The sequence below is a fragment of the Marmota flaviventris genome, chromosome 18 (genome assembly GCF_047511675.1).
Source record: "Marmota flaviventris isolate mMarFla1 chromosome 18, mMarFla1.hap1, whole genome shotgun sequence".
In the NCBI taxonomy this organism is placed as follows: domain Eukaryota; kingdom Metazoa; phylum Chordata; class Mammalia; order Rodentia; family Sciuridae; genus Marmota; species Marmota flaviventris.
The window spans coordinates 27,859,364-27,885,219 of record NC_092515.1 but is presented as its reverse complement, the minus strand read 5'-3'; the positions used below and the strand labels follow the sequence as shown (position 1 = coordinate 27,885,219).

Here is a 25,856-nt window from a genome sequence, read left to right as displayed (position 1 = left end):
TGAATTGGCAAGGGCCAATAAACACGCGAGACTTGGGTTCCCAGAAGCGGGCCAATCGAGGAACCTCCTGCAGGGCCCGAAGGCGGGGCTAAAGAGGGCGGAGCTTGGAGGGGCCGCAGCGTCACCTGATCGCGGGAGGCTCCGCTTGGGGTAGGTGCTGCTTGCTGCAGGCTCGGGGGAGTCGCCATGGTGAGTGCTGAGGGGGAGGCAGACCCAGGGCAGACCCTTTTTGCAGCCTCTGCTTTCTCCTGCCGATCGGGAGCCCTGCGGGCGGAATAGAGGCCCAGCAGTTCGACTGGGGCTAAGACCAGCCCGGCTTGGCCTGCCGGATAGGGGACAGGCCGAGGAAGGCCGCAAGCAGTCTGCTATGGGCCGGGGTGGGCGGTGGCCCCTGGCTGCGGCCGTTGCTCTGAGAGTAGGCGACTTCTCTGAGGGGGTGTCTCGACCTGTAGATTTTGTGGGTCTGTGAATACCTGCGGCTTCTGCTTAAGTGGAATCGGCCACCTCCCCTCCAAGAGGGGAGCCCGAGTCCCAGGTTTAAGCTACCAACCGGGTTGGGGGCTTGGAGAGCGCCAGAGCCTGTGGTGTAGCGCTGGGACCCGCCCAGATGGTGCATTTCCACCTTTGTGCTTAGCTGTGTTCAGCCATCCCCACACCCTTTTCTCTGCAAAAAAATAGCTTTCAGAGGGGCCGCGTTGGTTTCCCGGCCTTTCTTGGCCTCATAGACCCCTTGCGCTGCCGTGCTTGTCAGTGAATTCTAGGGACCTGTTTCCTAGAAGGACTCATGTTATCTTCCACTAATCCTGGCAGTCAGAAAGGAGACTGCTTTTTCATTTGTTCATTTGAACACCCTGGCTCGGTTGTCTTCCCTTTGATGAAATCCAAGTATTTTTCTTGTTGGAAGTAGTCATTTTCTTTAAGCCTCTCTGTGATGGTAGCAAATCGTGGTGTGGCATTGGCCGATAAGCTTGAACTTCCTCAAAATATGAATCCTGGGTGTAGTTTCCACAAAGGCAAGTTGTCACTTGCATTTTATTAGCGTTGGTGTGTGTATTGTATAAACGATTCTTTTGGATGTTGATGTTTTGTAGTCAGTTTTAATTATCTCATTATTCACTCTTTGTAGACAGGTTTCTGTAAACCTCGACACAGATTTCACTTTTAAATGTTATTTAATAAGAGAAATCAGGATTAAATTTTTGACAATACTACTTTCATATAATGTATTGACTTACAAAGTGATTTTTATTTCTCAGAATTTCTACAACTGGGAAATGATACATAATTAATGTAAACTTTTAATTTTAGGATGTCTGTTTCTTGATGTTTGTGGATTAATATTTTAGTGCTTTGTAATGAAAAGCACTTAATTGAGGATCTTCTTATTGTGCACGTCATTTCTGTCCTGGGCTAACAAGGTTTGAGCAGTTAGCCAGACACAGTCCAGTCCTCATAAATTAAATTGAAAAAGGAAGCCTAGGTATTGGTCTTCTCACAGTCACTGTGTGTGACCTGGGGAAGTACTCAGGCTTTGAGCAAGTACTTTGGGCAAATATCAGTCATTTTTGCATCTGAAAATAAATGTTGGTTTCTTTGTCCCTTCCCAGACCTTAAATATCTAGACTCCAGTTCAATTAATTGAACATCTTGTGTGCTTTCAGTGTCATGGATTGTGCTAGGTATTGGATATAAACTAGTGGAGGAGACATGCTTATGGAACTTACTGTAATGCAGTGGGAGGGTTGCTTCACAACACTGTCAACTCCAAGTTTTAAGGAGAGTTTTACCCAGAGACCTTGGGAAAGACTACAGGAAGTAGTAACACGTGAATATCTGAGGAGGATGGCCGGAAATTCTCCACACCATGAAGAAAGGATATTGCAAATAGGTGAAGCCAGGAGAATAGAATGTTCTTGGTGTACTCCATCCTAGGTTTCTTGGGCGAATGAATTGGTAAATTAACATCAGTTTGGCATTAAAATTATGGGCCTTTTGTTTGTGGGTCTTTTGGGGGGGGGGGCAGGGCTGGTAGTTGAGCCCGTCCCCACTCCTGTTCTGGCATGCTCTGCAAGCACTTTACAACAAAGCTACATTCCCAGCTCAAATTATGTTTTAAAGTGCTCATCACCTCATTATCCTTAATTCTTATTGAAAATTGTTAATTTGTGTTATATCATCATTATAAAAATAGCACTTTTATTAACATGATAGTATTATGTGTCTTTTTTAGGATTAGTTTTCATTTTGCAATTGATTTGCTTTGTATTGTCAGCTTACATCTCAGCCTATGAGTGGGAAAATTAACAAGTAGGTTGCTACAAGGTGTGGAGGTAATTGCATCTAAATAATAATTGTATCACACTTTAAGTGATTACTACGTGCTATGCACATTTTATTTGTGTCATTTACTTCCCAAAATATTGATGAAAATCTCTTCATTTTTATGAAAGAGTAAATTAAAAGTACATTGTTTTAAATGGAGAGTGGTTTTGTAGACTTGAGGGCTTTTTGTGGGTCTAAAGGCAAAATGGGCCTTATCACAAATGTTAATTGGATTTTGAATCTATAATGTATCCATTTTTCTCTGATCCATGAGCTGTAAAATGCACAGATATTTGCAAATGGAAAACCACTTTCATGAATGAGGAGACATTGGTTGGTTCCTTGGCTTGTGTTTAATCATAGGATGTTTGTGATATAACTGTCCCTGCTTTGTGTGACACTTCCTAGAAAGGGCATTAAGAATAGCCCTTAGAATAGCCATTTGTAGCACAACTACACTGATAAAATGTGAAAATATATTTCTTTACTATAGCTTTTTAAAAATTTGTAGCCTACTTTGTAACAAGTTGTCTTTGATAATGTTTTACATTTATATTTACTTTTTCTATTAACTTTAAGCTTAGCTGATACAAAATAGAAGAATTTTGCTAAAATAGTATTCATTTGTTTATAGGTCCACAGAATTTAGTCATTCTACTCAAATTTTAAGGAACTATTTTATATGCTTTGTAATAAAAATTATTATGCACAGTAGCCAAAAGATGGAAGTAACTCACATTTTTATAGATGGATAAGTGAATAAATAAATGTGGTATGTTTATACAGTGGAATAGGCAACCTAAAAAAGGAGGAAAATTCTGATACATAGTACAAATAGATGAACCTTGAATACATCATGCTAAGTGAAATAAACCAGACAAAAAAGAAAAATGTTGTATGATTCCATTTATATGGGGTATCTAGAGTACTTAAAACACAAAGTACAATTGCCTGGCAGGGAACCTGGGGTGTGGTATGGTGCTGTGTGGTGTGGTAATGGTGTTGCTGTTGCTCTTGCTGTTTAATAGATATAGTTTCCATTTGAAAAGATGAAAAAGTTCTGGAGAAAGAAAGTGGTACTGTACAACATTGTAAATGTATTTAATGCCACAAAACTGTACACTTAAAAGTGATTATAATGGTAAATTTAAATACATCTTACCTCAATAAAAACAAATGTTATAAAAATATCCTGATGCATTGCTACTTATTTCTAAATTGACCATTTGACCTTAATGTAGTCTATTGATTCTAATTATTAAATCTATTCTACCTAGAGTTAATATACCCAAAAAAATCCACAATAGGTTGGTTTACTGAAGTTCTTAGAGGACTAGCCCTTGAATAATAGTAAATTTCTTTAGGTTAAAATCCTTAAATGCTGGTGTTCTCCTTAACTCTGAAACCAAATTTTATACTTACAGTTCTGCTGTATAAATTAACGATCTTTTAAAGTGAGGATTAAAAGGATTTAAACTTTTTCTTTGGAATTTATTTATGCATCTGAGGTAGACTGCAGAGGAATTCAGTTCATTGGAGTTTGTCATAATTAAAGGAGATACAGGGCTTTGCTGCTTACTTAATTTTTTTTCCTCTTCCCAAAATTAAACCACCAAGAGAAAGTTCAATATTTTTTAAAATAAATGATTATAGTTCAGAAATGGGTTTTATATGGCTCGTGTTTCACTAATCTCAAAATGAAGTGTTTTTTCGATAGTCTTGGATATGAAACAGACCAGATTTTACTTTCACATTTATGCAAATGTCTTTGCTTTCTACCTTTTTAAACTTATTATGTAAGAGACTTCTTGTTTTTTAAAATTGGAGAGAAATTGACAAAATTAACCATATTAAAATGAGTAGTTCAGTGGCATTTTCATAAATTTGAAATACTGTATAGCTACCACTGCTACTTCATTCTAAAACATCTCATCATTTCAAAAATGGAACTCATAAAATACTGATTTCTGGGCTGGGGCTATAGCTCAGTGGCAGAGTGCTTGCCTAGCATGCATGAGACACTGGGTTCGATCCTCAGCACCACATTTAAAAAACAAAAACACAAAACAAAGTAAATGCATTCTGTCCACCTACAACTACCAAAAAAAAAAAAAAAAAAAAAAAAGTGATTTCCCCCACCCTCCCTGCTGATAACCACCTTTCTGTTTCTATGGATAATTTATCTGTTCAGGATATTTCATATAAATGGACTCAGACAATATGTGACTCTTAGTGTATGTCTTCTTTATGTAGTGTAATGTTTTCTAGCAAATGAATTTCCTACAAATGAATTTCCTATATAAATTTTTTTTTTTTTTAATACTGGGGATTGAACCCAGGGGCACTTTACCACTGAGCTGTATCCCCAGACTTATTTATTTATTTGTTTTTTATTTTGAGACTGGTTCTCACTAAGTTGGATAGGGCCTTGCTAATTTGAGGCCGGCCTCAAACTTGTGATCCTCCTGCCTCAGCGTACCGAGTTGCTGGGATTACAGGCATGTGCCACTATGCCAGGCAACTTCATTCCTTTATATGATTAAACAATAATTTCATTGTATATATTGTAAACTACAATTTGTTTATCCATTCACCTGTTGATTATTTAGTAATTTATGTTAAATACACAATCTAAATGTTTTAAAACCAGCTTTTCATGAAGTCAACATTTATAAAGCATGCATATGTATGTTGAATCCCAAGTGTATGAAAGTGATCATCATTTATAATTGTAACCTGATGGATGCTGTGGTACAGATGTAAACACAGTGTTTATACAACATGAGGGAATGGTTAATTCTACTTGATAGGAAGAATTAATTCATGTTTTAGGCAGCCTTTTGACTGGATAGCAGAGTAGATATAGTTTGTCCATTATAGCTATTGACCTATATATTTGAAATGACATAAGCTGGCTATTTGAGGAAAATACTCTTTTCATTTCCTACTATAAGTTGCTAACAACAATTTCAGTTATTATATTTCTAAGCTCTGTAGTTCCTTGTTAATATATATATATATATTGCCTAATGTGATGGGGTGTCAGTGTTCTTATAAAGTAGTTGATCTAAATGCAGATGAAAAGTAGCCTAAAGGGAGAGTGTTTTAGAAAGTTCTAAGACTTTATCTATCACAAGTATTAGATTGGTTGGATGGCTGTGTTCTAATTGGATTCAGAGCGTATTAGCAGAATATAGCAATAAATTACCATAAATTTCTTTGAGGCCAACATGTTTTTTCAGTAGTTGTCAAAAATTGATAAATTAATTTAAGATGTAGAACTGGAATTTAATGTTAAAGTGTTGGAGATAGGCTAAGATTCAAACTATAGAAATAAAAAATTTGCTAGAAGAAAATTATTATGAAATATTAATAAAAGTTTTTATTTTTTAAAATTTCAGCCTACAACACAGCAGTCACCTCAAGATGAGCAGGAGAAGCTCTTGGATGAAGCCATACAGGCTGTGAAGGTTCAGTCCTTCCAGATGAAGAGATGCCTGGTAAGAATGAAAATATGAAAGATATATGTAGACTGCAGGTTTCTCAGGAAACATCTACAGTGTTTTCTGAAAATTTGTAGTACCACTGCTTCTGGTAAATCTAATCTTCAGTGTTTACAAGCTTCTGTCTTCAGTTCTTCCTTTCTGAAGTATGTAGAGCAGTTTCAACAGAGAGCTCTGTTTATTCACAATTTTATATATGGTTTGGGATTGTCTGTCTTCCCTACTAGAATGTAAGCCTTTTATTTATATATCACTATCATTACCACACTAAGATCTGACTTGAATTACTAGCTTCTTGGTTCTATACTTGACATATAATGGGCGCTCAATAAATAATTTTTTGAATTAATGGATTTAAATTCTTTCAATTGTTTTCTCCTGGTTATCTTGAAACTTTAATTTCCATCCTGAATAGATACAATTGGCAATTTATACTCTGTAATCATAATGTAAAAGCTAACATAAAATTACACTTTACACCTATTTATGTAATTTTCATATTCTAAAAGATAGGAGATAATCTGTATAGATAGTATAGCTCCTCTAGATTATTATTATCATTATTATTATTTGATACCAGGGTTTGAACCAGGGGCTCTTAACCACTAAGCCGCATCCTCTTTTTTATATTTTATTTTTATTTAGAGACAGGGTCTCACTGAGTTGCCTAGGGCCTCACTAAATTGCTGAAACTGGTTTTGAAATCATGATCCTCCCGCCTCAGCCTCCTGAGTTGCTGGGATTACAGGTGTGTGCCACCGTGCCCGGCTGGACTAAAAGTTAAGGAATTGAACCAAATAAGTACCATTGTACCACAAGCCATAAATTGTGGTGGTGGTGATACTGTCTTACCTTTGGATAATGTCTCACAATTTCTAAATGGTAAGAATGAAAATATGAAAGATATATGTAGACTGCAGGTTTATGCATTAGAATTATGCTTTAGAATGCTTTCTAATGCTCTTATATTTTACTGATTTTTGGGTTATTTGGAAAGAAAAATAAATTTCATGGAATGGAGAAAATAGGTTTGTTATTGCTTGCTTCTTTTTGTGTATACAGTGTTTCTTGTATTTCAAGGAATTGTCTGTTTGAGTTAAGTGGGCACTGTGAGGGTTTGAAGGATACAGGAGGAAATCTTGCTTACATGGATAGTCATTCTATACAGCTCTGAAGAGTATATATATTAGTTGTAATATGTATATATATTAGTTATAATATGTATATATATATATTAGTTGTTAATGAACCTTTATTTTTTCACTTATTTATATGTGGTGCTAAGAATTGAACCCCAGCCTCACATATGCTAAGCAAGCACTCTACCACTGAGCCACAACCCTAGCCCCTAATGTTAATTTTTATGTGGTTAAAATTATTTCAAGAGCTTTAACAATTATGTAACAAATCCTTATTGTAAAGGATTTATATAACTAAGATAAATGTTTATTTAAATGAAGCATTCTCATCAATCCTTTTGGTATTTCTGTAGGACAAAAACAAGCTTATGGATGCTTTGAAACATGCTTCTAATATGCTTGGTGAACTCCGGACTTCTATGTTATCACCAAAGAGCTACTATGAACTTTGTATCTTTTTAATGTTGAAGAATGAACATTTGTACCATACTTATTTCTTGAAAAGGCCAATTTTGTTTGTTCTTTATTAAACTTTTCTGGAGTCATATTATTCTTCATTGTCTTAACTTAAATGGCTGAATAAGGAAAAAGGAAAACTTTCTTTCTTAATACTCTTTGTTTAGTTTATTTCCAGTACTAAGGATTGAACCCAGGACCACATGTGTGCTAAGCAAGTGCTCTACCACTGAGCTAAACCTCCAGCCCTGTGCTTAAACTTCTTTAAATGGTTTGTTACTGTATCTCAATTTCCAGGCCTTTCTTGAAGGATATTGAAGTTATTAGGTAGTTGGTTCTTAATGCTTAGATTTTATCATATAGGACTCTGAAATGGAAAGGAATTCAGTCATTCGACATTTTAAAACCCTCATCAGACTGACCAGGTGACCATTGTGTATTTACTGTTTTGTTTTACCAGATATCCTTTAAAATCTTTTTTTTTTTTGGGTAGAAGTCTGGCAATATTTCCCAGGCTGATTTTGAACTGGTCTTAAACTTCTGGACTCAAATAATCAAATAATCCTCCCACTTCATCTGTCATACCTGGCTGAAAATTTTTTTTTAGTTGATGGACCTTTATTTTATTCATTTATTTATATGCAGTGCTGGAAATTGAACCCAGTGCCTCACACATGCTAGGCAAGCATTCTACCACTGAGCCACAACCCCAGCCCCAAAATCTTCATTTTAAAGTAAGGAAAATATAACTGAAATTCTATTTTCTGTTTAAACACTCTTTTCTTTACAGGCCTAAATTTAAGATAGTTATTAATAGTTATTAATGAGTCCAACAAGTTATAGAGTTGTTTAGGATGGCTTGTCTTTATTTTTAATCCTTAATCATGATTAAAAGATATGGCTATTTCTGATGAACTGCATTATTTGGAAGTCTACCTAACAGATGAATTTGCTAAAGGAAGAAAAGTGGCAGATCTTTATGAGCTTGTACAGTATGCTGGGAACATTATCCCAAGACTGTAAGTAATTAGAATTGGAGGCTTTTTACATATACATTTCCCACTTTATGTTATATCCTTTCTTTGAAAAACCAATTTTATGAATATTTAATTTCTTAACAAATTGAGATTAACATTTTGGTATGTATTTTGTTATCTAAGTTTTAGAGTAGATTTACTTTTTAAATAGATGTTTAAGAATTTTAGAAATAGAAAAAAATAGATGTTATTTTTTTATAAAGTTTTGACTATTAAAAAAATTGATATGGCAATTATTTTCTTGCTAATATGTTTAAATAAACGCACATGCACACTCATATACACACACACACAGACACATGCATATAGATAGTAGTCACCCTCCACTTTATCCATGATTTTAGCTACCCACTATTAACCAGGGTCCAAAAATATTAAATGGAAAATAGTAGAAATAACTGTTTCATATTGTGTAATGTTCAGAGTAGTGTGTTGAAATCTTACATTGTCCCATTCTTTTGTCCAGAATATCAACACTATTTATGCTATCTATTTGTTAGTCACTTGTTAATTGTCTCGTTATCAGATCAACTGTCATGTTATGTCAGTGCTGTGTTCAGGTAACCCTTATGTAGTAGTCTAATACCAACTCACATTGCCTATTTCAGTCACCTTACTTCACCTCATCATGTAGGCATATTACCATCTCACATCATAACAAGAAGGATGAGTACACTATTATAAGACATGAGAGAGAGAGACCACATATCTTTTATTACATATATTGTTATGAATGTTATATTTTATTAGTTGTTAATCTCTTATTTAATTTATAAATTAAACTTTATCCTAAGTATATATTATAGGAAAAAAACATACTATCAGTTGCAGTTTCAGGCATTGACTGGGGATCTTGGAACATATCCTCCAGAGGGGACTGCTATATATATGTTTTAATATATCGGTCAGTGGATTATTTTATTTTTTGTATTTTAATCAGTTATATTTTAAATCAGATGGCATTAATAATGCAGGAGAAAGCAACATGATTTCTGTTTTAATGTTTATGTACAGTATTTTGGGCATAATAAAGTGTTTGATTTGAATATTGTATTTCTAATAGATGTCTTTTTATAATTCTTCTAGTTATCTGTTGATCACAGTTGGAGTTGTATATGTCAAATCATTTCCTCAGTCTAGGAAAGATATTTTGAAAGATTTGGTAGAAATGTGCCGTGGTGTGCAGCATCCATTAAGGGGTTTATTTCTTCGAAATTATCTTCTTCAGTGTACCAGAAACATTTTACCTGATGAAGGAGAGCCAACAGAGTAAGTAATTTCTCTCTCAGTTTACTTGTAATGTTTTTTCATTATAGAATATTTAAAAACTATAGAAAAGTATTCAGAAATAAGAAAATAAATATTTTTCCTACCCACTGTCATTCGCGTTTTTTGTATAGATTTTCATTGTCATATAGAACCCCTTAGTATATATGGTGTATATATATGTATACATGTATACATATATATACACACACACACTAAGGCGTTTTATTTATATATATATATATGTATATATACACACACACACACACACACACACAAACAGGTTAATATTTTGCTTATCACTTTATGTGCAAATTATGTGTGTATCTATTTTTTCATTTAACATAATTTTTTCTATTAAGTGTTCTTTGAAAGTATGACTTTTAAAATTAGTTACATTTTAAAAATTATATTTGTGATAAAATAATTAGGTGTGCTTAGCTTTTCCCATGAGCTAGTCAGCATTTATAATTGTTTCTTGAATGTCTTTTAGTTTTTGTAATTTGTAAGCTGCTAATTACTCTAAGTGATTTTAATCATTTTTGCACACAGATAGTAATTCCCTCCTCAAATCCCCCCCCAAAAGAAAAGCCATTCAAAGAGGCCCCTATCTATGGCTCATGTAACCAGTATTCTAGAGTCCAAGTCCATTTGTACTTTTTACCTATAGCAACATCAGATGGTCAGCTAGCTGTGATCTTCAAACAACTGGGTGAACTCTTCATGTCACAGGTCCCTAGATTGAAGAATTTAATTTCTTTTTTTTAAAAAATTTATGTTTTTAATGACTTTAATACTAAGGTAAACAAATCAATGATGTTTAATATCACTTTCAATTTATTTTTAAGAGAAAAAAATTTTTTTTACCACGTATGTAATGAAAAAGTACTGAAAAGATAAAAATTTGAATATAGAAAATATGATGAAGTTATTTGCTCTATTACACTTTGACTCTCAGTTTTGAGCATGTAATTAGGCAATCAATAAAAAAAAAACATGGAAAACTGCTAAGTTCCCCATCCTAGGAAATATAAATTAGGAAATGCATAAATGTAAGCGCTCCTTTCTCACAAAGTTTACATTGCAATAAAAAAAAATTCAACAATTAAATGATGTAGTTAATAGTACATATAAGTGTTGGATTTTTTATATTTTTGAATTAAGGGAATTGCCATAAGAGCAAGTCCATGTAGCTCAGGATAGGGAGTTGGGGAAAGTAATTTGTCTCTTGAAAATTGTATTATGTCCTTTGCATTGTATTATTTCCCTGAGGCGGTTCTCTTAAAATTTAACACTAAGCGAATGAAGTTGTGTTTTTTAAAATAAAGCACTAGTGTATTACAGAGATAGGAAAGAAATGAACAAAGGAGAGGGATAGTAGTCCCATAATTTAAATCCAGTATAAAGACTTTTTTCTAACTGTTTTTTTGCAGTGAAGAAACAACAGGTGATATCAGTGATTCTATGGATTTTGTACTACTCAACTTTGCAGAAATGAACAAGCTCTGGGTGCGAATGCAGCATCAGGGACATAGCCGAGATAGAGAAAAAAGAGAACGAGAAAGACAAGAACTGAGAATTTTAGTGGGAACAAATTTAGTGCGCCTCAGCCAGTTGGAAGGTGTAAATGTGGAACGTTACAAACAGGTTAATATTTTGCTTGTCACTTCATGTCGTGAGATGTAAATTGAAATCTAATTTTTAAAATAAAAACATTTTTGTTGAATAATATGACATTGGAAAACATTTTTAAGTGACTTTTTATCAAAGAAGACCTAAATAAACTGAAAGATAAAAAACAGTTTTTGTGGATTGGAAGGCTCAATATTGTCAAGATAGCAGTTTTCCTTAAATTGATCTAAGATTTAATGTAACCTCAATAAAGATCCCAGTAAGTTTTCTTGTAGAAATCAATAGACTGATTCTAAAATTTATATGAAAAAGCAAAGAACCTTCAATAGCCATGGCAATTTTGAAAGAGAACAAAAGTTGGAGTGCTTGGACAACCCGAGTTTATAATTTACAATAAAATGAAGATAGTGTGGTGTTGGTAAAAGAGATAAATAAATAAATCACTGGAGGTGAATAAAGCAGAGATCAGCAAACTTTTCCTATAAAAGAACAGACAGTGAATATATTTTGTCTTCGTAACAACTCTTATAGTATCAACTAATAAACTCAGCAGGTATAGTGCAAAAGCAGTCACAAAAAATGCAGAAGTAAAGAGATATGGCTGTTTCAGTAAAACTTAATTTGCAAAGACAGGCAATTGCTGATCTCTGGATTAGATAATTTGTTATAGACTCACACATATGTGATCAATTTTTTTTTTTTTTTCAATTCTGGGGATTGAACCCAGGTCCTATCATGTATGCTAGGCAAGTGCTTTACCACTGAGCTACATCCCAAGCTCAGTATTTTGGAGAAAGGTGTAAAGGCAGCCTTTTAAACAAATGTTTCAGCAACAATTGGATATTTATATCCAAACAATGAAAGTTAAATCTGACCAGTCCTTCATACCAAGTAGAAAAACTAAAAATGGATCAGAGACAAATATAAAATCTAAAACTATTAGGAAAGATGAAGGAAATCTTTATGACCTTGGATTATATATATTTCTCAGAATACATGATTCCATTTTATTATGAATTTTATACTAAATAGGAACCTAGAAATTTTTTATTGAAAACATCTGTAAAATTTTAAAACTTTATAATGAAATATGGGTGAGAACAATTTAATATATGATTTTCAAGTTAGTTTAGGGTGTTATTAGAGGGTTTGGAATTTGAAAGTGATCTTTTAACCCTTATATATTTTTTCCCCTCTTTTAGATTGTATTGACTGGTATATTAGAACAAGTTGTGAATTGTAGGGATGCTTTGGCTCAAGAATATCTCATGGAGTGTATTATTCAGGTAGGTGGGAAATTTATTTCGTGTTTAAAAGGACTCATTTTATCTTTGTTAATTTTCATTATTTTGAAAAAAAGCTTGGGCCAGGAATGGTGTTGTCATGCCTGTTGTTCAAGCTACTCAGGAGGCTGAGACAGGAGGATCACTTAAGCCCAGGAGTTCAAAGCCAGCCTAGCCTGGGCAACATAGCGAGATACTACCTCAGAAAGAAGAAAAATCTTAACTGAATAAAAAATCAACTTTCCTGAATAAAGAACTTTACTTTCTCCAAATAATAACTTGATCTTTGTGTTGATATTTTTTCCCCAAAAATGTGGGAAAGAGTGATCTCTTGAGTCTTCTAGGTCTCATTAGTTTTAGTTTAATTATAGGTGTATTTTGTTAGTGGAATATTTCTGTCTGGGATTATATGTAGAAAGGTTAAAAAATAATATATTTGAGTGTAGTTGTATAAGATTAAATTTATTTTTTTCATGAATAAGAACTTTAAGTAGATGAGTTCTGAATATCCTGTGAAATAACTTTTATTGGTATCAGTCAACTATTATTTGATTTTCAGGTTTTTCCTGATGAATTCCACCTCCAGACTTTGAATCCTTTTCTTCGGGCTTGTGCTGAGTTACACCAAAATGTAAACGTGAAAAACATAATCATTGCTTTGATTGATAGGTAAGACCTTCCAACACTGGAGGGCAAATGCCCTGATTTAGGAATAATGAATTTAAAACATTTTCATAATTATTTGTCTCTGTCTTTTATATCAGTGATAAATAATTTAGTTGTGTGAGTATGCATGAAAGAGGTTCAACTTTTAATTGTGTAGAGACATGGAGATAATAAGTATTTTTACTTCGTCCATTTAATTGACATGTAGACATTTTTGTACAGACCCATCATTTAAATCCTGAAAGTCCAAAGATATTGAAAAACAAAATTTGTTTCTCACCATGATGTAAGTTATTTTTCAGTGAGACCTGATTTGATTTAGAGTTTTCTTTATTAAGTAACCATAAGGCGTGTGTGTGTGTGTGTGTGTGTGTGTGTTTTGCCATCCCTTTTTCTTAAATTTTTTTCTTTCTTTTTTTTTTTTTTGTACTGGAGGTTTAACCCAGGGGTACTTTACCACTGAGCTACAGTCCTTTTTATTTTTCATTTTGAGACAGGGTCTTGCTAAGATACTGAGGCTACCCTTGAACTTGTGCTCCTCCTGTCTCAGTCTCCTGAGTCACTTGGGTTTATAGGTATGCTCTCCTGCACCTAGAATGCCATTACTTTTTCTTAAAGAAGAAGTTTTAAGTATTACATATGTTTAGTAAATTCCCTTTAAATTTTATTTTATTAGCCATTGATTTTGGTTGGTGTGTTAAAAATATAAAACTTGACCTTTGAGGACTGGAAATGTAGCTCATTGGTAGAGTACTTGGCTAGCATAAGACCCAGGATTTGATCCCAAGCACTGCCAAAAAAAACCCTCCCCAAACCCAAAAATCTTGGCCTTTGGTAATGGCGTTAGTGAATAAATGTTTGGTAACCAGGCTGTGGGTAGTACGTAATATATGTCCTACTTATGAGCATAATACATTGTCATGAAATCAGAAACCCAATTGAAGATTTATTTCTACACATACCTTTTCTTATATTTTAAAATCATCTAATTATTAGTTTTAGAGTCTGAAAATTTATACAGGCGAATTCTCCAAATTATCAGCTCTATCCTGGGCAGCAAAAATTCCGTGTTTGTTGAGCCTGCTGTTAAAGGTAGCTAGTAAACTGGACTTTCCTGTGTAAGATGTAATGTCATTTAGCTATCCTGATTAGTACTGATTCTTCTCTGCATAACAAACTGAATGCAATTGTGACCTTAGCAAACAGATAACGGAACATACATGATTTTGAATATTTTAAGATTTGGGAAATAATAGTTAACTTTGTTACTTTCGGAATTAGTTATAAACATACAGTATCTTAAAATAGTCTATATTTATCTTTTAAAGATTAAGTCATGGTCGTTAGATACATTTGTGACTTTAATGTATTTCTCTCCATGTCTACAATTAAAGACTTTAAAAAGTTTAGGAAAATCATCCTGTTGAAAATGTCTAATAAGGTAAAAAATAAGAAAGTTGATGAAAAGGCATTGTTGGCCAATCTTTTTAGTTCAGAATGAGTTGAGGGAATTATTGGTATTCATTGTTCTTTTCAAAAACTTCTTTTAATGTGCTAGAACAAATAGATTTGTACAAGACAGAAAAGCAATACAGAATAAAATGTCATTCATGATCCCACTTCTTATATTTTTTGAAATAAATGTTTTCCTTTTTAGATTAGCTTTATTTGCTCATCGGGAAGATGGACCTGGAATCCCAGCAGATATTAAACTTTTTGACATATTTTCACAGCAGGTGGCTACAGTGATACAGGTTTGTATAGCTTTTCTCCTAAGTTCTCAAAATTTTGAAACTTCTCTGCTGGCAGATCCTTTTGTAATTGTTTAAAATTAATTGTATGTTTTTCTAAACATTCCAGTCTAGACAAGACATGCCTTCGGAGGATGTTGTATCTTTACAAGTCTCTCTCATTAATCTTGCCATGAAATGTTACCCTGATCGGGTGGATTATGTTGATAAAGTTCTAGAAACAACAGTGGAGATATTTAATAAGCTCAACCTTGAACAGTAAGTCAAAGTTATATTTTTGTAAAAAACACATGTAAAACACCTTTTTTGTCCTAGATTTGTTTTTCTCCCTCAGAGGCTTTTTGAAATGTTAGCATTTGTTATGTTTTAAGCTTTTGTTAAAATTGTCATGCTTGGTGCTAATCAGATCAGAAAGTTACCACCAGTTATTTAGTTTCGTCATTAATGAAATAGTGACACTCAAGGACCAAAGGCAGTCTTCAGAGAGCAGTGTCTCCGATTCAGATCCCTTTCTATAAATGAATAAGCTGATTTTTAAACTATAAGGAAATTTTACTCAAGGAATATTTCTATAAGAATTATTTTCCTATAGATGAGTAATTTGTGAAAAAAATAGGATATGTATATTTAAGGTAAAAAATTAGGGGAAATATATAATATTATACTAAATGTCATATATATATACATAAATACATATAATGTTTAAGGTACAGAAATTAAATTGATTTAAATACTTTTAGTCTATTTTGAACTTTAATTTTCATACCTTTAGAGAAATTACTATACCGTTTTGTACTTGAAGCTACTTCAACCATGCTATCCTAGACCTGTAGCACCCTCTAGTGACTACTGTGGGCAGTTTTGATCTTATTATCTTTTCCAGCAGCTCCCTTATTGACTCATTCCCCCCTGCTTCTGAACTTGGGCCAATGGGTCAAGCAGTTTTTCTCTTTTGTATCTCCCTTCTGGTGGTTCAGCTGCATCAGGAAAGTTTCTTCTTTTTCCTTTACTTATTATCTTTTTATGTGGGTGTGAACTGAAAAATAGTTCACATCTTGAATGATGAGCATGAGAAAATTCAATGATGTATCTGTTTCTTTACCCACTAAATGAGTTTTAAAGTCAAAGTAGACAAAATAATTAGAAATCCCAAACTCTAAAGGTCTTATAAACGTCCAAATATATCTTAATCTCCACAGAATGATGCTACAAGCTAAATACAACTTGCCTTTACTTGATTACCAACATTTGGTGCAATTGTTTATATATGTTTATATATATTTTTTGTATTTTTCTATTCTTTTGAATTGCTGGTTTTGCATGGATTTTTTTCTTATTTTCATCATGAATATGCAATATTTATTGGTTGCTCTAGGAATCAAACTGCTACTTAAAATACTTTACCTTAGAAATGTTGTCAAATTCTAGACACTCATCTTTCCAGCTATACAACCTGTTCATGAGTTGGAGACTATTATTTTATTTATTTACTTATTTATTTTGGTACTGGGGATTGAACTCAGGGGCACTCGACCACTGAACCGCATCCACAGCCCTATTTTGTGTTTTATTTAGAGACAGGGTCTCGCTGAATTGCTTAGTGTCTTGCTTTTGCTGAGGCTGACTTTTAACTCCTGATCATCCTCCCTCAGCTCCTGAGCTGCTGGGATACCATCATGCCAGTTAGAGATTACTATATTTATCACCAGAACAATAATAGATAAATTGTGTGTGTGTGAATGAAGTCATTGGGGGTATTTTGGGATAGTATGATTCACTTGACCCTCTTTTTTAAAGTGTAAATGAAATTTTAAAAATTTTTGTGAAGCAGGTACTACTTGTTTATAAAAGTTGATTTTATTCATTAAGTGTTACTGTTTTCTTTTCTTTTTTTTTTTTTTTTTTTTTTAGTATTGCTACTAGTAGTGCAGTTTCAAAGGAACTCACCAGACTTTTGAAGATACCTGTTGATACTTACAACAATATTTTAACAGTCTTAAAATTAAAACATTTCCACCCACTTTTTGAGTACTTTGACTACGAGTCCAGAAAGAGCATGAGTTGTTATGTGCTTAGTAATGTTCTGGATTATAACACAGAAATTGTCTCTCAAGACCAAGTAAGTAAAAACCAACATGCTACTTTAGGGAAACAGGCAATATAGTTAAAATTTCAGACTTTCAGACCTAGACACATGAAATAGGGGAGGGTAATTTAATACTAATGGAAAGTTGCAAGTAGCTTTTTCAATATACAAATTAGAAAATTAGAGATAGATATATATAGAAGAATCAAACATCTATAATTCCAACAGAAAAAGAATAAGCATTGTTAATATTTGGTGCATTTCTTTCAGACTTTTGCCCATATACATATGTATGTGGGGTTTTTTTAATGGAATTATTTATTTTTATTTTTATTTTTTTTAACACAATGTATTTATTTTATTTATTTATGTGGTGCTGAGGATCGAACCCAGGGCCTCGTATGTGTGAGGCGAGCACTCTATTGCTGTGCCACAACCCCAGCCCCTAAAAATAGAATTATTTTGCTGATAATTTTTCATAACTTTATATACAACTGGAAATATTTAGACGATGGTTTCATATCTTGATGTTTTCACCCTAGTGGGTTTCTTGTGTCTCCCATGTTACAGGTGGATTCCATAATGAATTTGGTATCCACGTTGATTCAAGATCAACCAGACCAACCTATAGAAGACCCTGATCCAGAAGACTTTGCTGATGAGCAGAGCCTTGTGGGCCGATTTATTCATCTTCTGAGGTCTGAGGACCCTGATCAGCAGTACTTGGTATGAGTTAATTCTTACTTCCTTTAGTTGGATATTCCATAAGTATTTCATATTCTTATTTTTTTTTTTAGAACTGTGTATTACTTTTAGAAGTGTTCAGTTGCAGCTGGGCACAGTGGTACATGCCTATAGTCCTAGTTACTTGGGAGGCTGAGGCAGGAGGATTGCAAGTTTGTGGCTAGCAAAGGCAACTTAGCAAAATCCTGTCTCAAAATAAAAAATATAAGAGATAGGGGGATATAGCTTATTTTCTGGATTTGATCACTACTGAAATAAAAGAAAGGTTCAGTTGCTTATCACAATAAACCCCTAAGTATAAGAAACATAATCTTTATATTAAATTTTATTTATTTTTCCAAGGTTTGTAAACATAAGTTGTATTTGTCACATTGAAAATATGTGAAAAACTTTAAAATTCAATTTTCTTCCTTAACCTTAATTGCCTAATAAAGAACAATTGGGGGCTGGGGTTGTGACACAGATGGGCTGGGGTTGTGACTCAGAGGTAGAGCGCTTGCCTCGCACGTGCAAGGACCTGGGTTTAATCCTCAGCACCACATAAAAATAAATAAATAAAATGTATTGTGTCCAACTACAACTAAAAAATAAATATTTAAAACAAAAGAACAATTGGATGAAGTTCTCTTTTTTTGAGGGGGGATACCGAGGATGGAACTCAGAGGCACTCAACCACTGAGCCATATCCCTAGCCCTATTTTGTATTTTATTTAGAGACAGGGTCTCAGTGAGTTGCTCAGTGCCTCGCTTTTGCTAAGGCTGGCTTTGAACTCAAAATTCTCCTGTCTCAGCTTCCTGGAGCCACTGGGATTACAGGCGTGTGCCACCGCATCTAGTGGATGAAGTTCTCTTTTTTATCATTAGTTCTCAGTTAATCTTTGTGAAATAAATAAAGACATGTTGCCTTATTAGGGGTTTTGGCAACTGATACTGTGTAATTTATTTTAAAGAAAGGTAGTATGCATAACTGGGCAAAGTAGTTGAATGCACAAGGCTATAATGACAAGTACTTTTGTTTGAGGATAAGTTCTGTTTTCTATTGACTTTGTCGTTGTTGACACTCTTGTACTCTTTCATAACTGATGTGAAAAAGAGACTGGTTTCTATTGGTAGTATGATAGTCTTTGATTTTGCTTAGTGTAAACATTCTGAGCATTGTGCTGTCATGTTCTGTGTACTATGTGATTTGTACAGTGACTGTCTGATTGTTGAAGTATTTTAAATGATTCCTTCATGTTTCTGTGTGAGATTGTGTGTCATTTTCTGTTACATACCAAATATCGAGGTTAGGAAGCATGCCTTCAACATTGACAGATGGTTATGCCTTTGTGCAGAGCCTTTAAGGATAGAATCATTAGTTTCAACTGTCCCAAAGGAGAATGCATTCACTTAACCATTTACCATATCAGAGACATTCACAAAGCCTGAATATATCACGTTCTATTATATGTATCACTAAATATTTCATAAATTCTGTGTTTGCAATTTTTCCTGAGACATCTATATTTGTTTCATAATGGCTCTTTTAAAGTGTATTGGCATGTCCCTTGGTTTAAATGGGCTTAATATTTTTCTTAATTAGGAGATATTATCTACCAGCAATGTACATAAAATAATGTCCAACATTTTCTGAGCACATGTCGTGTCAGGTACTGATAACACTTTACATGTGTCATTTGATTTTTCCCAACAATTCTAGGAGCATGTTATGCCATTTTTCAAATGAAACTTGGAGCTAAGAGAAAGTAACTTGCCCAGGGTCACACAGGTAGTATGTATTAGAATCTACTTTTAAATTTAAGTCTGTCCTATTTCCAAGCCTGCATTCTTCATCAACACTATACCTTTTACACATGTGTACAAAAATATATTTAAGTATCTGTCTACTCCTAGGTTAGGTTATGCAACCTCTCTGAACCTCAGGTTTCTCCATTTATGGAGTTACTGTCTGTCTCTAGGGTGACTGTGACAACTTGGGGAGACAAAAAAATATATAAAGTACCTACCATTATAAAGCCCAGTATATTTGTACATAGAAGTAATGATGATTAGAGCTGCATTTAGTTTATAAATGATTAATCATAGTGTGGAAAAAATTTAAAAAAAAATTTTTTTTTTGGTCAGATTTTAAACACAGCACGAAAACATTTTGGAGCTGGGGGAAATCAACGGATTCGTTTCACACTACCACCTTTGGTATTTGCAGCTTATCAGCTGGCTTTTCGATACAAAGAGAATTCTAAAGTGGTGAGTTTACTTTTAAGTATGTCACTACTTTTTTCCTTTTCCTCAATTTGTGTATTAGTTTTGTATTATGGAAAATTTCAGACAAATATACAAATAGTGGTATAATAAGCTCCTATTTTCAATAATTCTTAATTTGTTACTCATCCTGTGGTATGTGTTCCTAACAGCAATGTTGGTAGATCACATACTAGCTGAGGGATCACATAAAAATACTTAGAAATAGGGTGTTATAACATGTACCTGTATACTTGGGAAGCTGAGGCAGAATGATCACTTGAGCCCACAAGTTCTAGACTATCCTGGGCAAAATAAACTGTCTAAAAATAAAAAAAACAAACAAACTTAGAAATGAAAAATTAAACCAGTTTTAATTTATGTTAGAACTTTCTCATTGGTCCTAACTTAGATTAACTTTGCTTAATAAAAGGGCTCAGCATTACATAATCACTTCTCTCTAAAAGCATGTATTTGAACAATATCATGAGCTATAAGTGCAATTCTTTTATGAATCTCTTTCTCATGACTAATGTATTCAGTAGTATGGATTTGAAGAAAATACCTCAATGTATTTGAAAGTTGGACAGCCAGGTTTATGTTAAGGAATAAACCTCAGTAACTTAATTTTTTAATAATGGAGAATAAGGTTTATTCAGTAGATCTACCAGCGTGAATAGCAGCTTTAAAAAAATATATATTTTTTAGTTGTAGTTGGACACAATACCTTTATTTCACTTATTTATTTTTATGTGGTTCTGAGGATTGAAACCAGGGTCTTGCACGTGTGAGGCGAGCAGCACTCCACCGCTGAGCCACAACCCCAGCCAGAATAGCAGCTTTTAATCTATTTTTATTAGGCCAGCATCTCAATTTCATTGTATTTTCCAGCATGTTATTTATGACTAACAATAAAAAGTAGCAACTAGCCTATATTACAAAGCTGTAATAATCAAAAGAATATGGTACTAATAAAAACAGACCCTCAGATCAGTTGAATAGAATAGATAAAGTCCAGAAATAAACCCATACATATACAGTCTTAATCCTTATCAGGCTGCTGAGGATACACAGTGAGCAAAAGACAGTTTCTTCTATAAATTCTACTAAGTGGAATTAATTATTAAATTTCACTTCTAAGAATTTATACTAAGGAGCCAGGTGCAGTAGCGCCCGCCTGTAATCCCAGCAGCTTGGGAAGCCGAGATAGGAGGATCTTGAGTTCAAAGCCAGCCTCAGTAAAAGCGAGGTGCTAAGCAACTCTGAGACTCTGACTCTTAAAATACTAAATAGGGCTGGGGATGTGGCTCAGTGGTAGAGTGCCCCTGAGTTCAATCCCTGGTGCCAAAAAAATAAAAAATAAAAAGAATTTATACTAAGGAAATAATTAGACTTGATGAAGCTTTGTGTATATAAACCAGTCATTGTGGTATTATGGATTGTTTCTATAGGAGAGTAACAAATTATATTACACAATTCAGTTGGAATATTTTCAATCCATAAAAATAATCTCAAATAATTTAGTATCATGAAGGAAATGGTTTTGAAAAAACCATTTCATTTAACTCTTTCCATTGAGCTTTAAAGTAGAAAACAAATCCATATGCAAAGAACCCAGTTACCTTCCATTTACACAGAGAAAAAATGATGACATTAACATCAGGATATGACAGTGATTATTGTTAGGTGTAGATTTAGGAATGATTTAATTTTTAAGATTCTTTTGTGTATTTTCCCAATTGGGGATATGTTACTTTTCTGATCAGAAGGAAAAAAAAAAAACGGAAAATATACAAAAAATTGCTAAGGCAGTAGCCTTAAATGGATGTTTTAAGAAGACATCCAGCTTGATTTATTTGTGTGCTCCATAAATAAGAAAAGGAAAATGACAGGAAAATTCTGAGTTCAGTTTTACTACTTTTACTGTTATATTAGACGTTTTAAATAAAACGAATATTGTCATGTAAATTAATCTTGACCTGATGGTAATTTAATTTTTTTTTTCCTTATTTTAGGATGACAAATGGGAAAAGAAATGCCAGAAGATTTTTTCATTTGCTCACCAGACTATCAGTGCTTTGATCAAGGCAGAACTGGCAGAGTTACCCTTAAGACTTTTCCTTCAAGGAGCTCTAGCTGCTGGAGAAATTGGTTTTGAAAATCATGAAACAGTAGCATATGAATTTATGTCCCAGGTGAAGATCTGTTCTCCTTTCTGGGTTGTCTGATCAGTTTTCCTGAGTTTGGTCACTTGTTTGTAGTTATGGTGGTAGTGTACATGGCTGGTCTTCTCTTTTTTTTAACTGAGTGAGTATGTAACTACTGTTTTCCCACTGCCCTGGAACCTCTTCATGTTGTATAGCCATATTGAGTGGTGCAGAGCAGCAAAATTGTTCAGTTACTCAGTGCTGATGAAGTCTAAAATTTTCAAGAGGGTCATGGTAAAAGTGTTTCATGGGGGAAAAAAAGTTCCTTTGTCTCTTGAGTTTGGGGATCTAGGGTTAAACAAAGTTGAGACAGGTTCTTTTCTGCAATTTATCGGCATCTTTACCATCTTAGCTATAAGTTGTGCCTCTCTGAGGGGCAGGATAGCACTCTCTCATATGAAGGGACTGTGGAATATCTTAGAGGATGTGGGTTTGGTGGAAAGTATTCTGGTCCCTAAAAGTCCTTTCTGCTTTGTGTCCACCAGGCATTTTCTCTATATGAGGATGAAATTAGTGATTCCAAAGCACAGCTGGCTGCCATCACCTTGATCATTGGCACTTTTGAGAGGATGAAGTGCTTCAGTGAAGAGAATCATGAACCCTTAAGGACTCAGTGTGCACTTGCTGCATCCAAACTTCTGAAAAAACCAGATCAAGGCCGAGCTGTGAGCACCTGTGCACATCTCTTCTGGTCTGGCAGAAACACAGACAAAAATGGGGAGGAGGTAAGGTTATTCCTGACCATGTGGAGACCGTTAACAGTGATTAGTTACCATGGCCTTGTGCTCTGGAGGTGAAACATTTGGGGTATTTGAATATCTGACAAAGTTATTTTGTTTTATTGAATGAAGTGGACAATCACGTGGATAGTCTTAGCCTGTGGTGAAGCCTCCACTTTGAGGATATCATAACATAGCAAGTGTACACCACTAACTGTTCTTTTAAATATAGCTGTATACTTTTTTTTTTTTTTTTTTAGCTAAAAGAATAGTGAAGAATGTTCTGTTCCTTTAAAATAGGAAAGAACATTGTAGTGTTGTGTTTCTTTGTTTGACAACGGGACATTTGCAGTTTGTTAATCTCTTCCATATTTCCTTGCCCTTTTACTTTAGCTTCACGGAGGCAAGAGGGTAATGGAGTGCCTAAAGAAAGCTCTGAAAATAGCAAATCAATGCATGGATCCTTCTCTACAAGTGCAGCTTTTTATAGAAATTCTGAACAGATATATCTATTTTTATGAAAAGGAAAATGATGCGGTAAGTGAACTAATAAAGTATTACTTGTGGACTAGTATTTTCCTTTCCCACCTTATGAGACTTGATGTATAACAAAAGTTTATCACAGCTGGGCACTGGTGCATGCTTATAATCCCAGCAACTCAAAAGGCTGAGGCAGGAAGATCTCAAGTTTGAGGCCAGCCTTGGCAAATTAGTGAGACCCTGTCTCAAAAAAATAAAAAGGACTGGGTTGTGGATGAGTAGTAGAGTGCCCATACATTTGAAAAAAAAACAAAAATAGCTGGGTGTGGTGGCACATGCCTGTAATCCCAGTGGCTTGGGTGGCTGAAGCAGAAGTATTTTGAGTTCAAAGCCAGCCTTAGCAACTTTCCACAATGAAATCCTGTCTCTAAATAAAATATCAAAAAAGACTGGGATTGGGCTGGATAAAAAAAAAGACTGGCTGGATAGCTCAGTTGGTAGAGTGCTTGTCTCACATATACAAGGTCCTAGGTTCAATCCCCAACACCACACAAAAAAAGGTAGGGGTGAGAGGCTAAGATGTGTGGTTCAGTGGTTTAGTGCTCCGGGTTCAATCCCTGGTACCAAAAAAAAGAATCTATAAATTGCCAAAGAGTAGGCTGATTTCTCATTAAGTACTAATTTAGAGTAATTCCTAAATATATTATTCTTTTAGCAGCACATTGTTGGTCCAAAAAGTTGTTTTTGTTTTTTTGGGACTAGCCAATAGTTGTTGCTCAAACTAGGAATCACGTTCTCATCTGTCTTTTTTCATAATTACTCAGGTAATTGGTGAGAATACAAATTTCTTAAAATGGTGTTATTAAATCTTATTTTTTGTGATACATGTTTGACCATGAAATTATACATACTCTTTCGTAGGTAACAATTCAGGTTTTGAACCAGCTTATCCAGAAGATTCGAGAAGACCTCCCAAATCTTGAGTCCAGTGAAGAAACAGAGCAGATTAACAAACATTTTCATAATACATTGGAGCATTTGCGTTTGAGGCGGGAATCACCAGAGTCTGAGGGGCCAATTTATGAAGGTCTCATCCTTTAAAAAGAAAACAGCTCACCATACTTCTTTCCATGTACATCCAGTAAGGGTTTTATTAAACTAGGTATCCCTTCCATAGATTGTGCCTTTCAGAAATGCTGAGGTAGGTTTCCCGTTTCTTACCTGTGATGTTTTTACCCAGCACCTCCGGACACTCACCTTCAGGACCTTAATAAAGTTATTCACTTCATAAATGTTCAAGTCTGTCTGATCACCCCAAGTAGCATGACTGATCTGCTATTTAAAATTTCTGTGATCTGTGAAGGAACAAAAAAAAAAAGACATACACAGTTACCTTGGCTACTAATGAAGCTCTCTCCTTTTGTTTTGTTTCATTGTTGATTGTGTATTTTCTTCATTACTGGGAGTACTAACCCAAAAGTATCTGTCTCTTTGTTCTCTAGTCCAATTTGAGATTAATTTAGAAGGAATACTGTATGTGTAATTCAGCTTGGGCTTTCCCCTAAATGCAAGGCCATGTGTAATATTTTCCCTAAAACTAGAATATATTAATGCATGTTTTGAGAATTTTAAAGCACCATGGTCAAAACCAGAAGCTATATTTTGCATATTTGGACTCAGCCATCCATTAAGAACCTATGTTGTCCTCTGGATATATTTATCAAAATAATTTGGTTTTGAATAGTATAAAATAGAAAATTTGCGATCTGTATAATTTATGTATAACCTTCATTATTGTAAATTTAATGGGAAGTGCATCACAATTATGATTTTTTTTGCACCAGTGAAACAATAAAGTTGCTATTAACAATTCTTGTATCTTTTTTTCCCCTTTTTACAGTCTTGATTGATTAAAAGAACTAGTAGAATGCCTGTGGAGTTTCATACATCTCATGTTTACAATGAGCTCTGGCTTACAAAATTATGGAGCAAGGCACCTTGTACTCTTTCATTTATGTTGCTGCTGAACCTTTTCCCCAGCCTTACCCTGCTTTTCCTAAGGCACCAAGAGTCATGTAACTCCCCAAAGGCTCATCACATGTATTAGCTATCTACTTTGTAACAATTTTCCCTAAACCTAGTGTCTTCAAACAACAAATATTTATCTCATAGTTCTCAGTATCAGGAATTTAGAAGCAGCTTAGCTGGTGGTCCTGGATCAAGGTGTCTTATAAGATTACCATCAAGATTTTGACTGTGGCTGCCATCATCCAAAGGTTTGGTAAAGTCTGATTTCTAAGCTCTTTTACTTCATTCACTCACAT

General features: G+C 34.3%; 1 protein-coding gene across 1 annotated transcript; it reads left to right on the top strand.

Annotated features, from left to right (window-relative positions):
* Positions 1-99: 99 nt before the first annotated feature.
* On the top strand, positions 100-25,402 carry Vps35 (VPS35 retromer complex component). The gene is made up of 17 exons (XM_027939084.3): positions 100-189; positions 5,724-5,822; positions 7,318-7,414; positions 8,316-8,439; positions 9,544-9,726; positions 11,157-11,370; positions 12,558-12,641; positions 13,198-13,307; positions 14,962-15,058; positions 15,165-15,313; positions 16,967-17,174; positions 17,712-17,867; positions 20,010-20,132; positions 22,142-22,321; positions 22,819-23,058; positions 23,446-23,589; positions 24,454-25,402. The coding sequence occupies exons 1-17, from the start codon at positions 187-189 to the stop codon at positions 24,631-24,633; spliced, it is 2,391 nt and encodes a 796-aa protein (XP_027794885.1). The 5' UTR covers positions 100-186; the 3' UTR covers positions 24,634-25,402.
* Positions 25,403-25,856: the final 454 nt, after the last annotated feature.

What these genes read in the sequence shown, in the direction of transcription:
- Vps35 (XM_027939084.3), top strand. An exon ending in ATCATTGCTTTGATTGATAG is followed by an intron (nt 13,308 to 14,961) that starts GTAAGACCTTCC and finishes TTTCCTTTTTAG; the next exon opens with ATTAGCTTTATTTGCTCATC. An exon ending in AGGTGGCTACAGTGATACAG is followed by an intron (nt 15,059 to 15,164) that starts GTTTGTATAGCT and finishes TAAACATTCCAG; the next exon opens with TCTAGACAAGACATGCCTTC.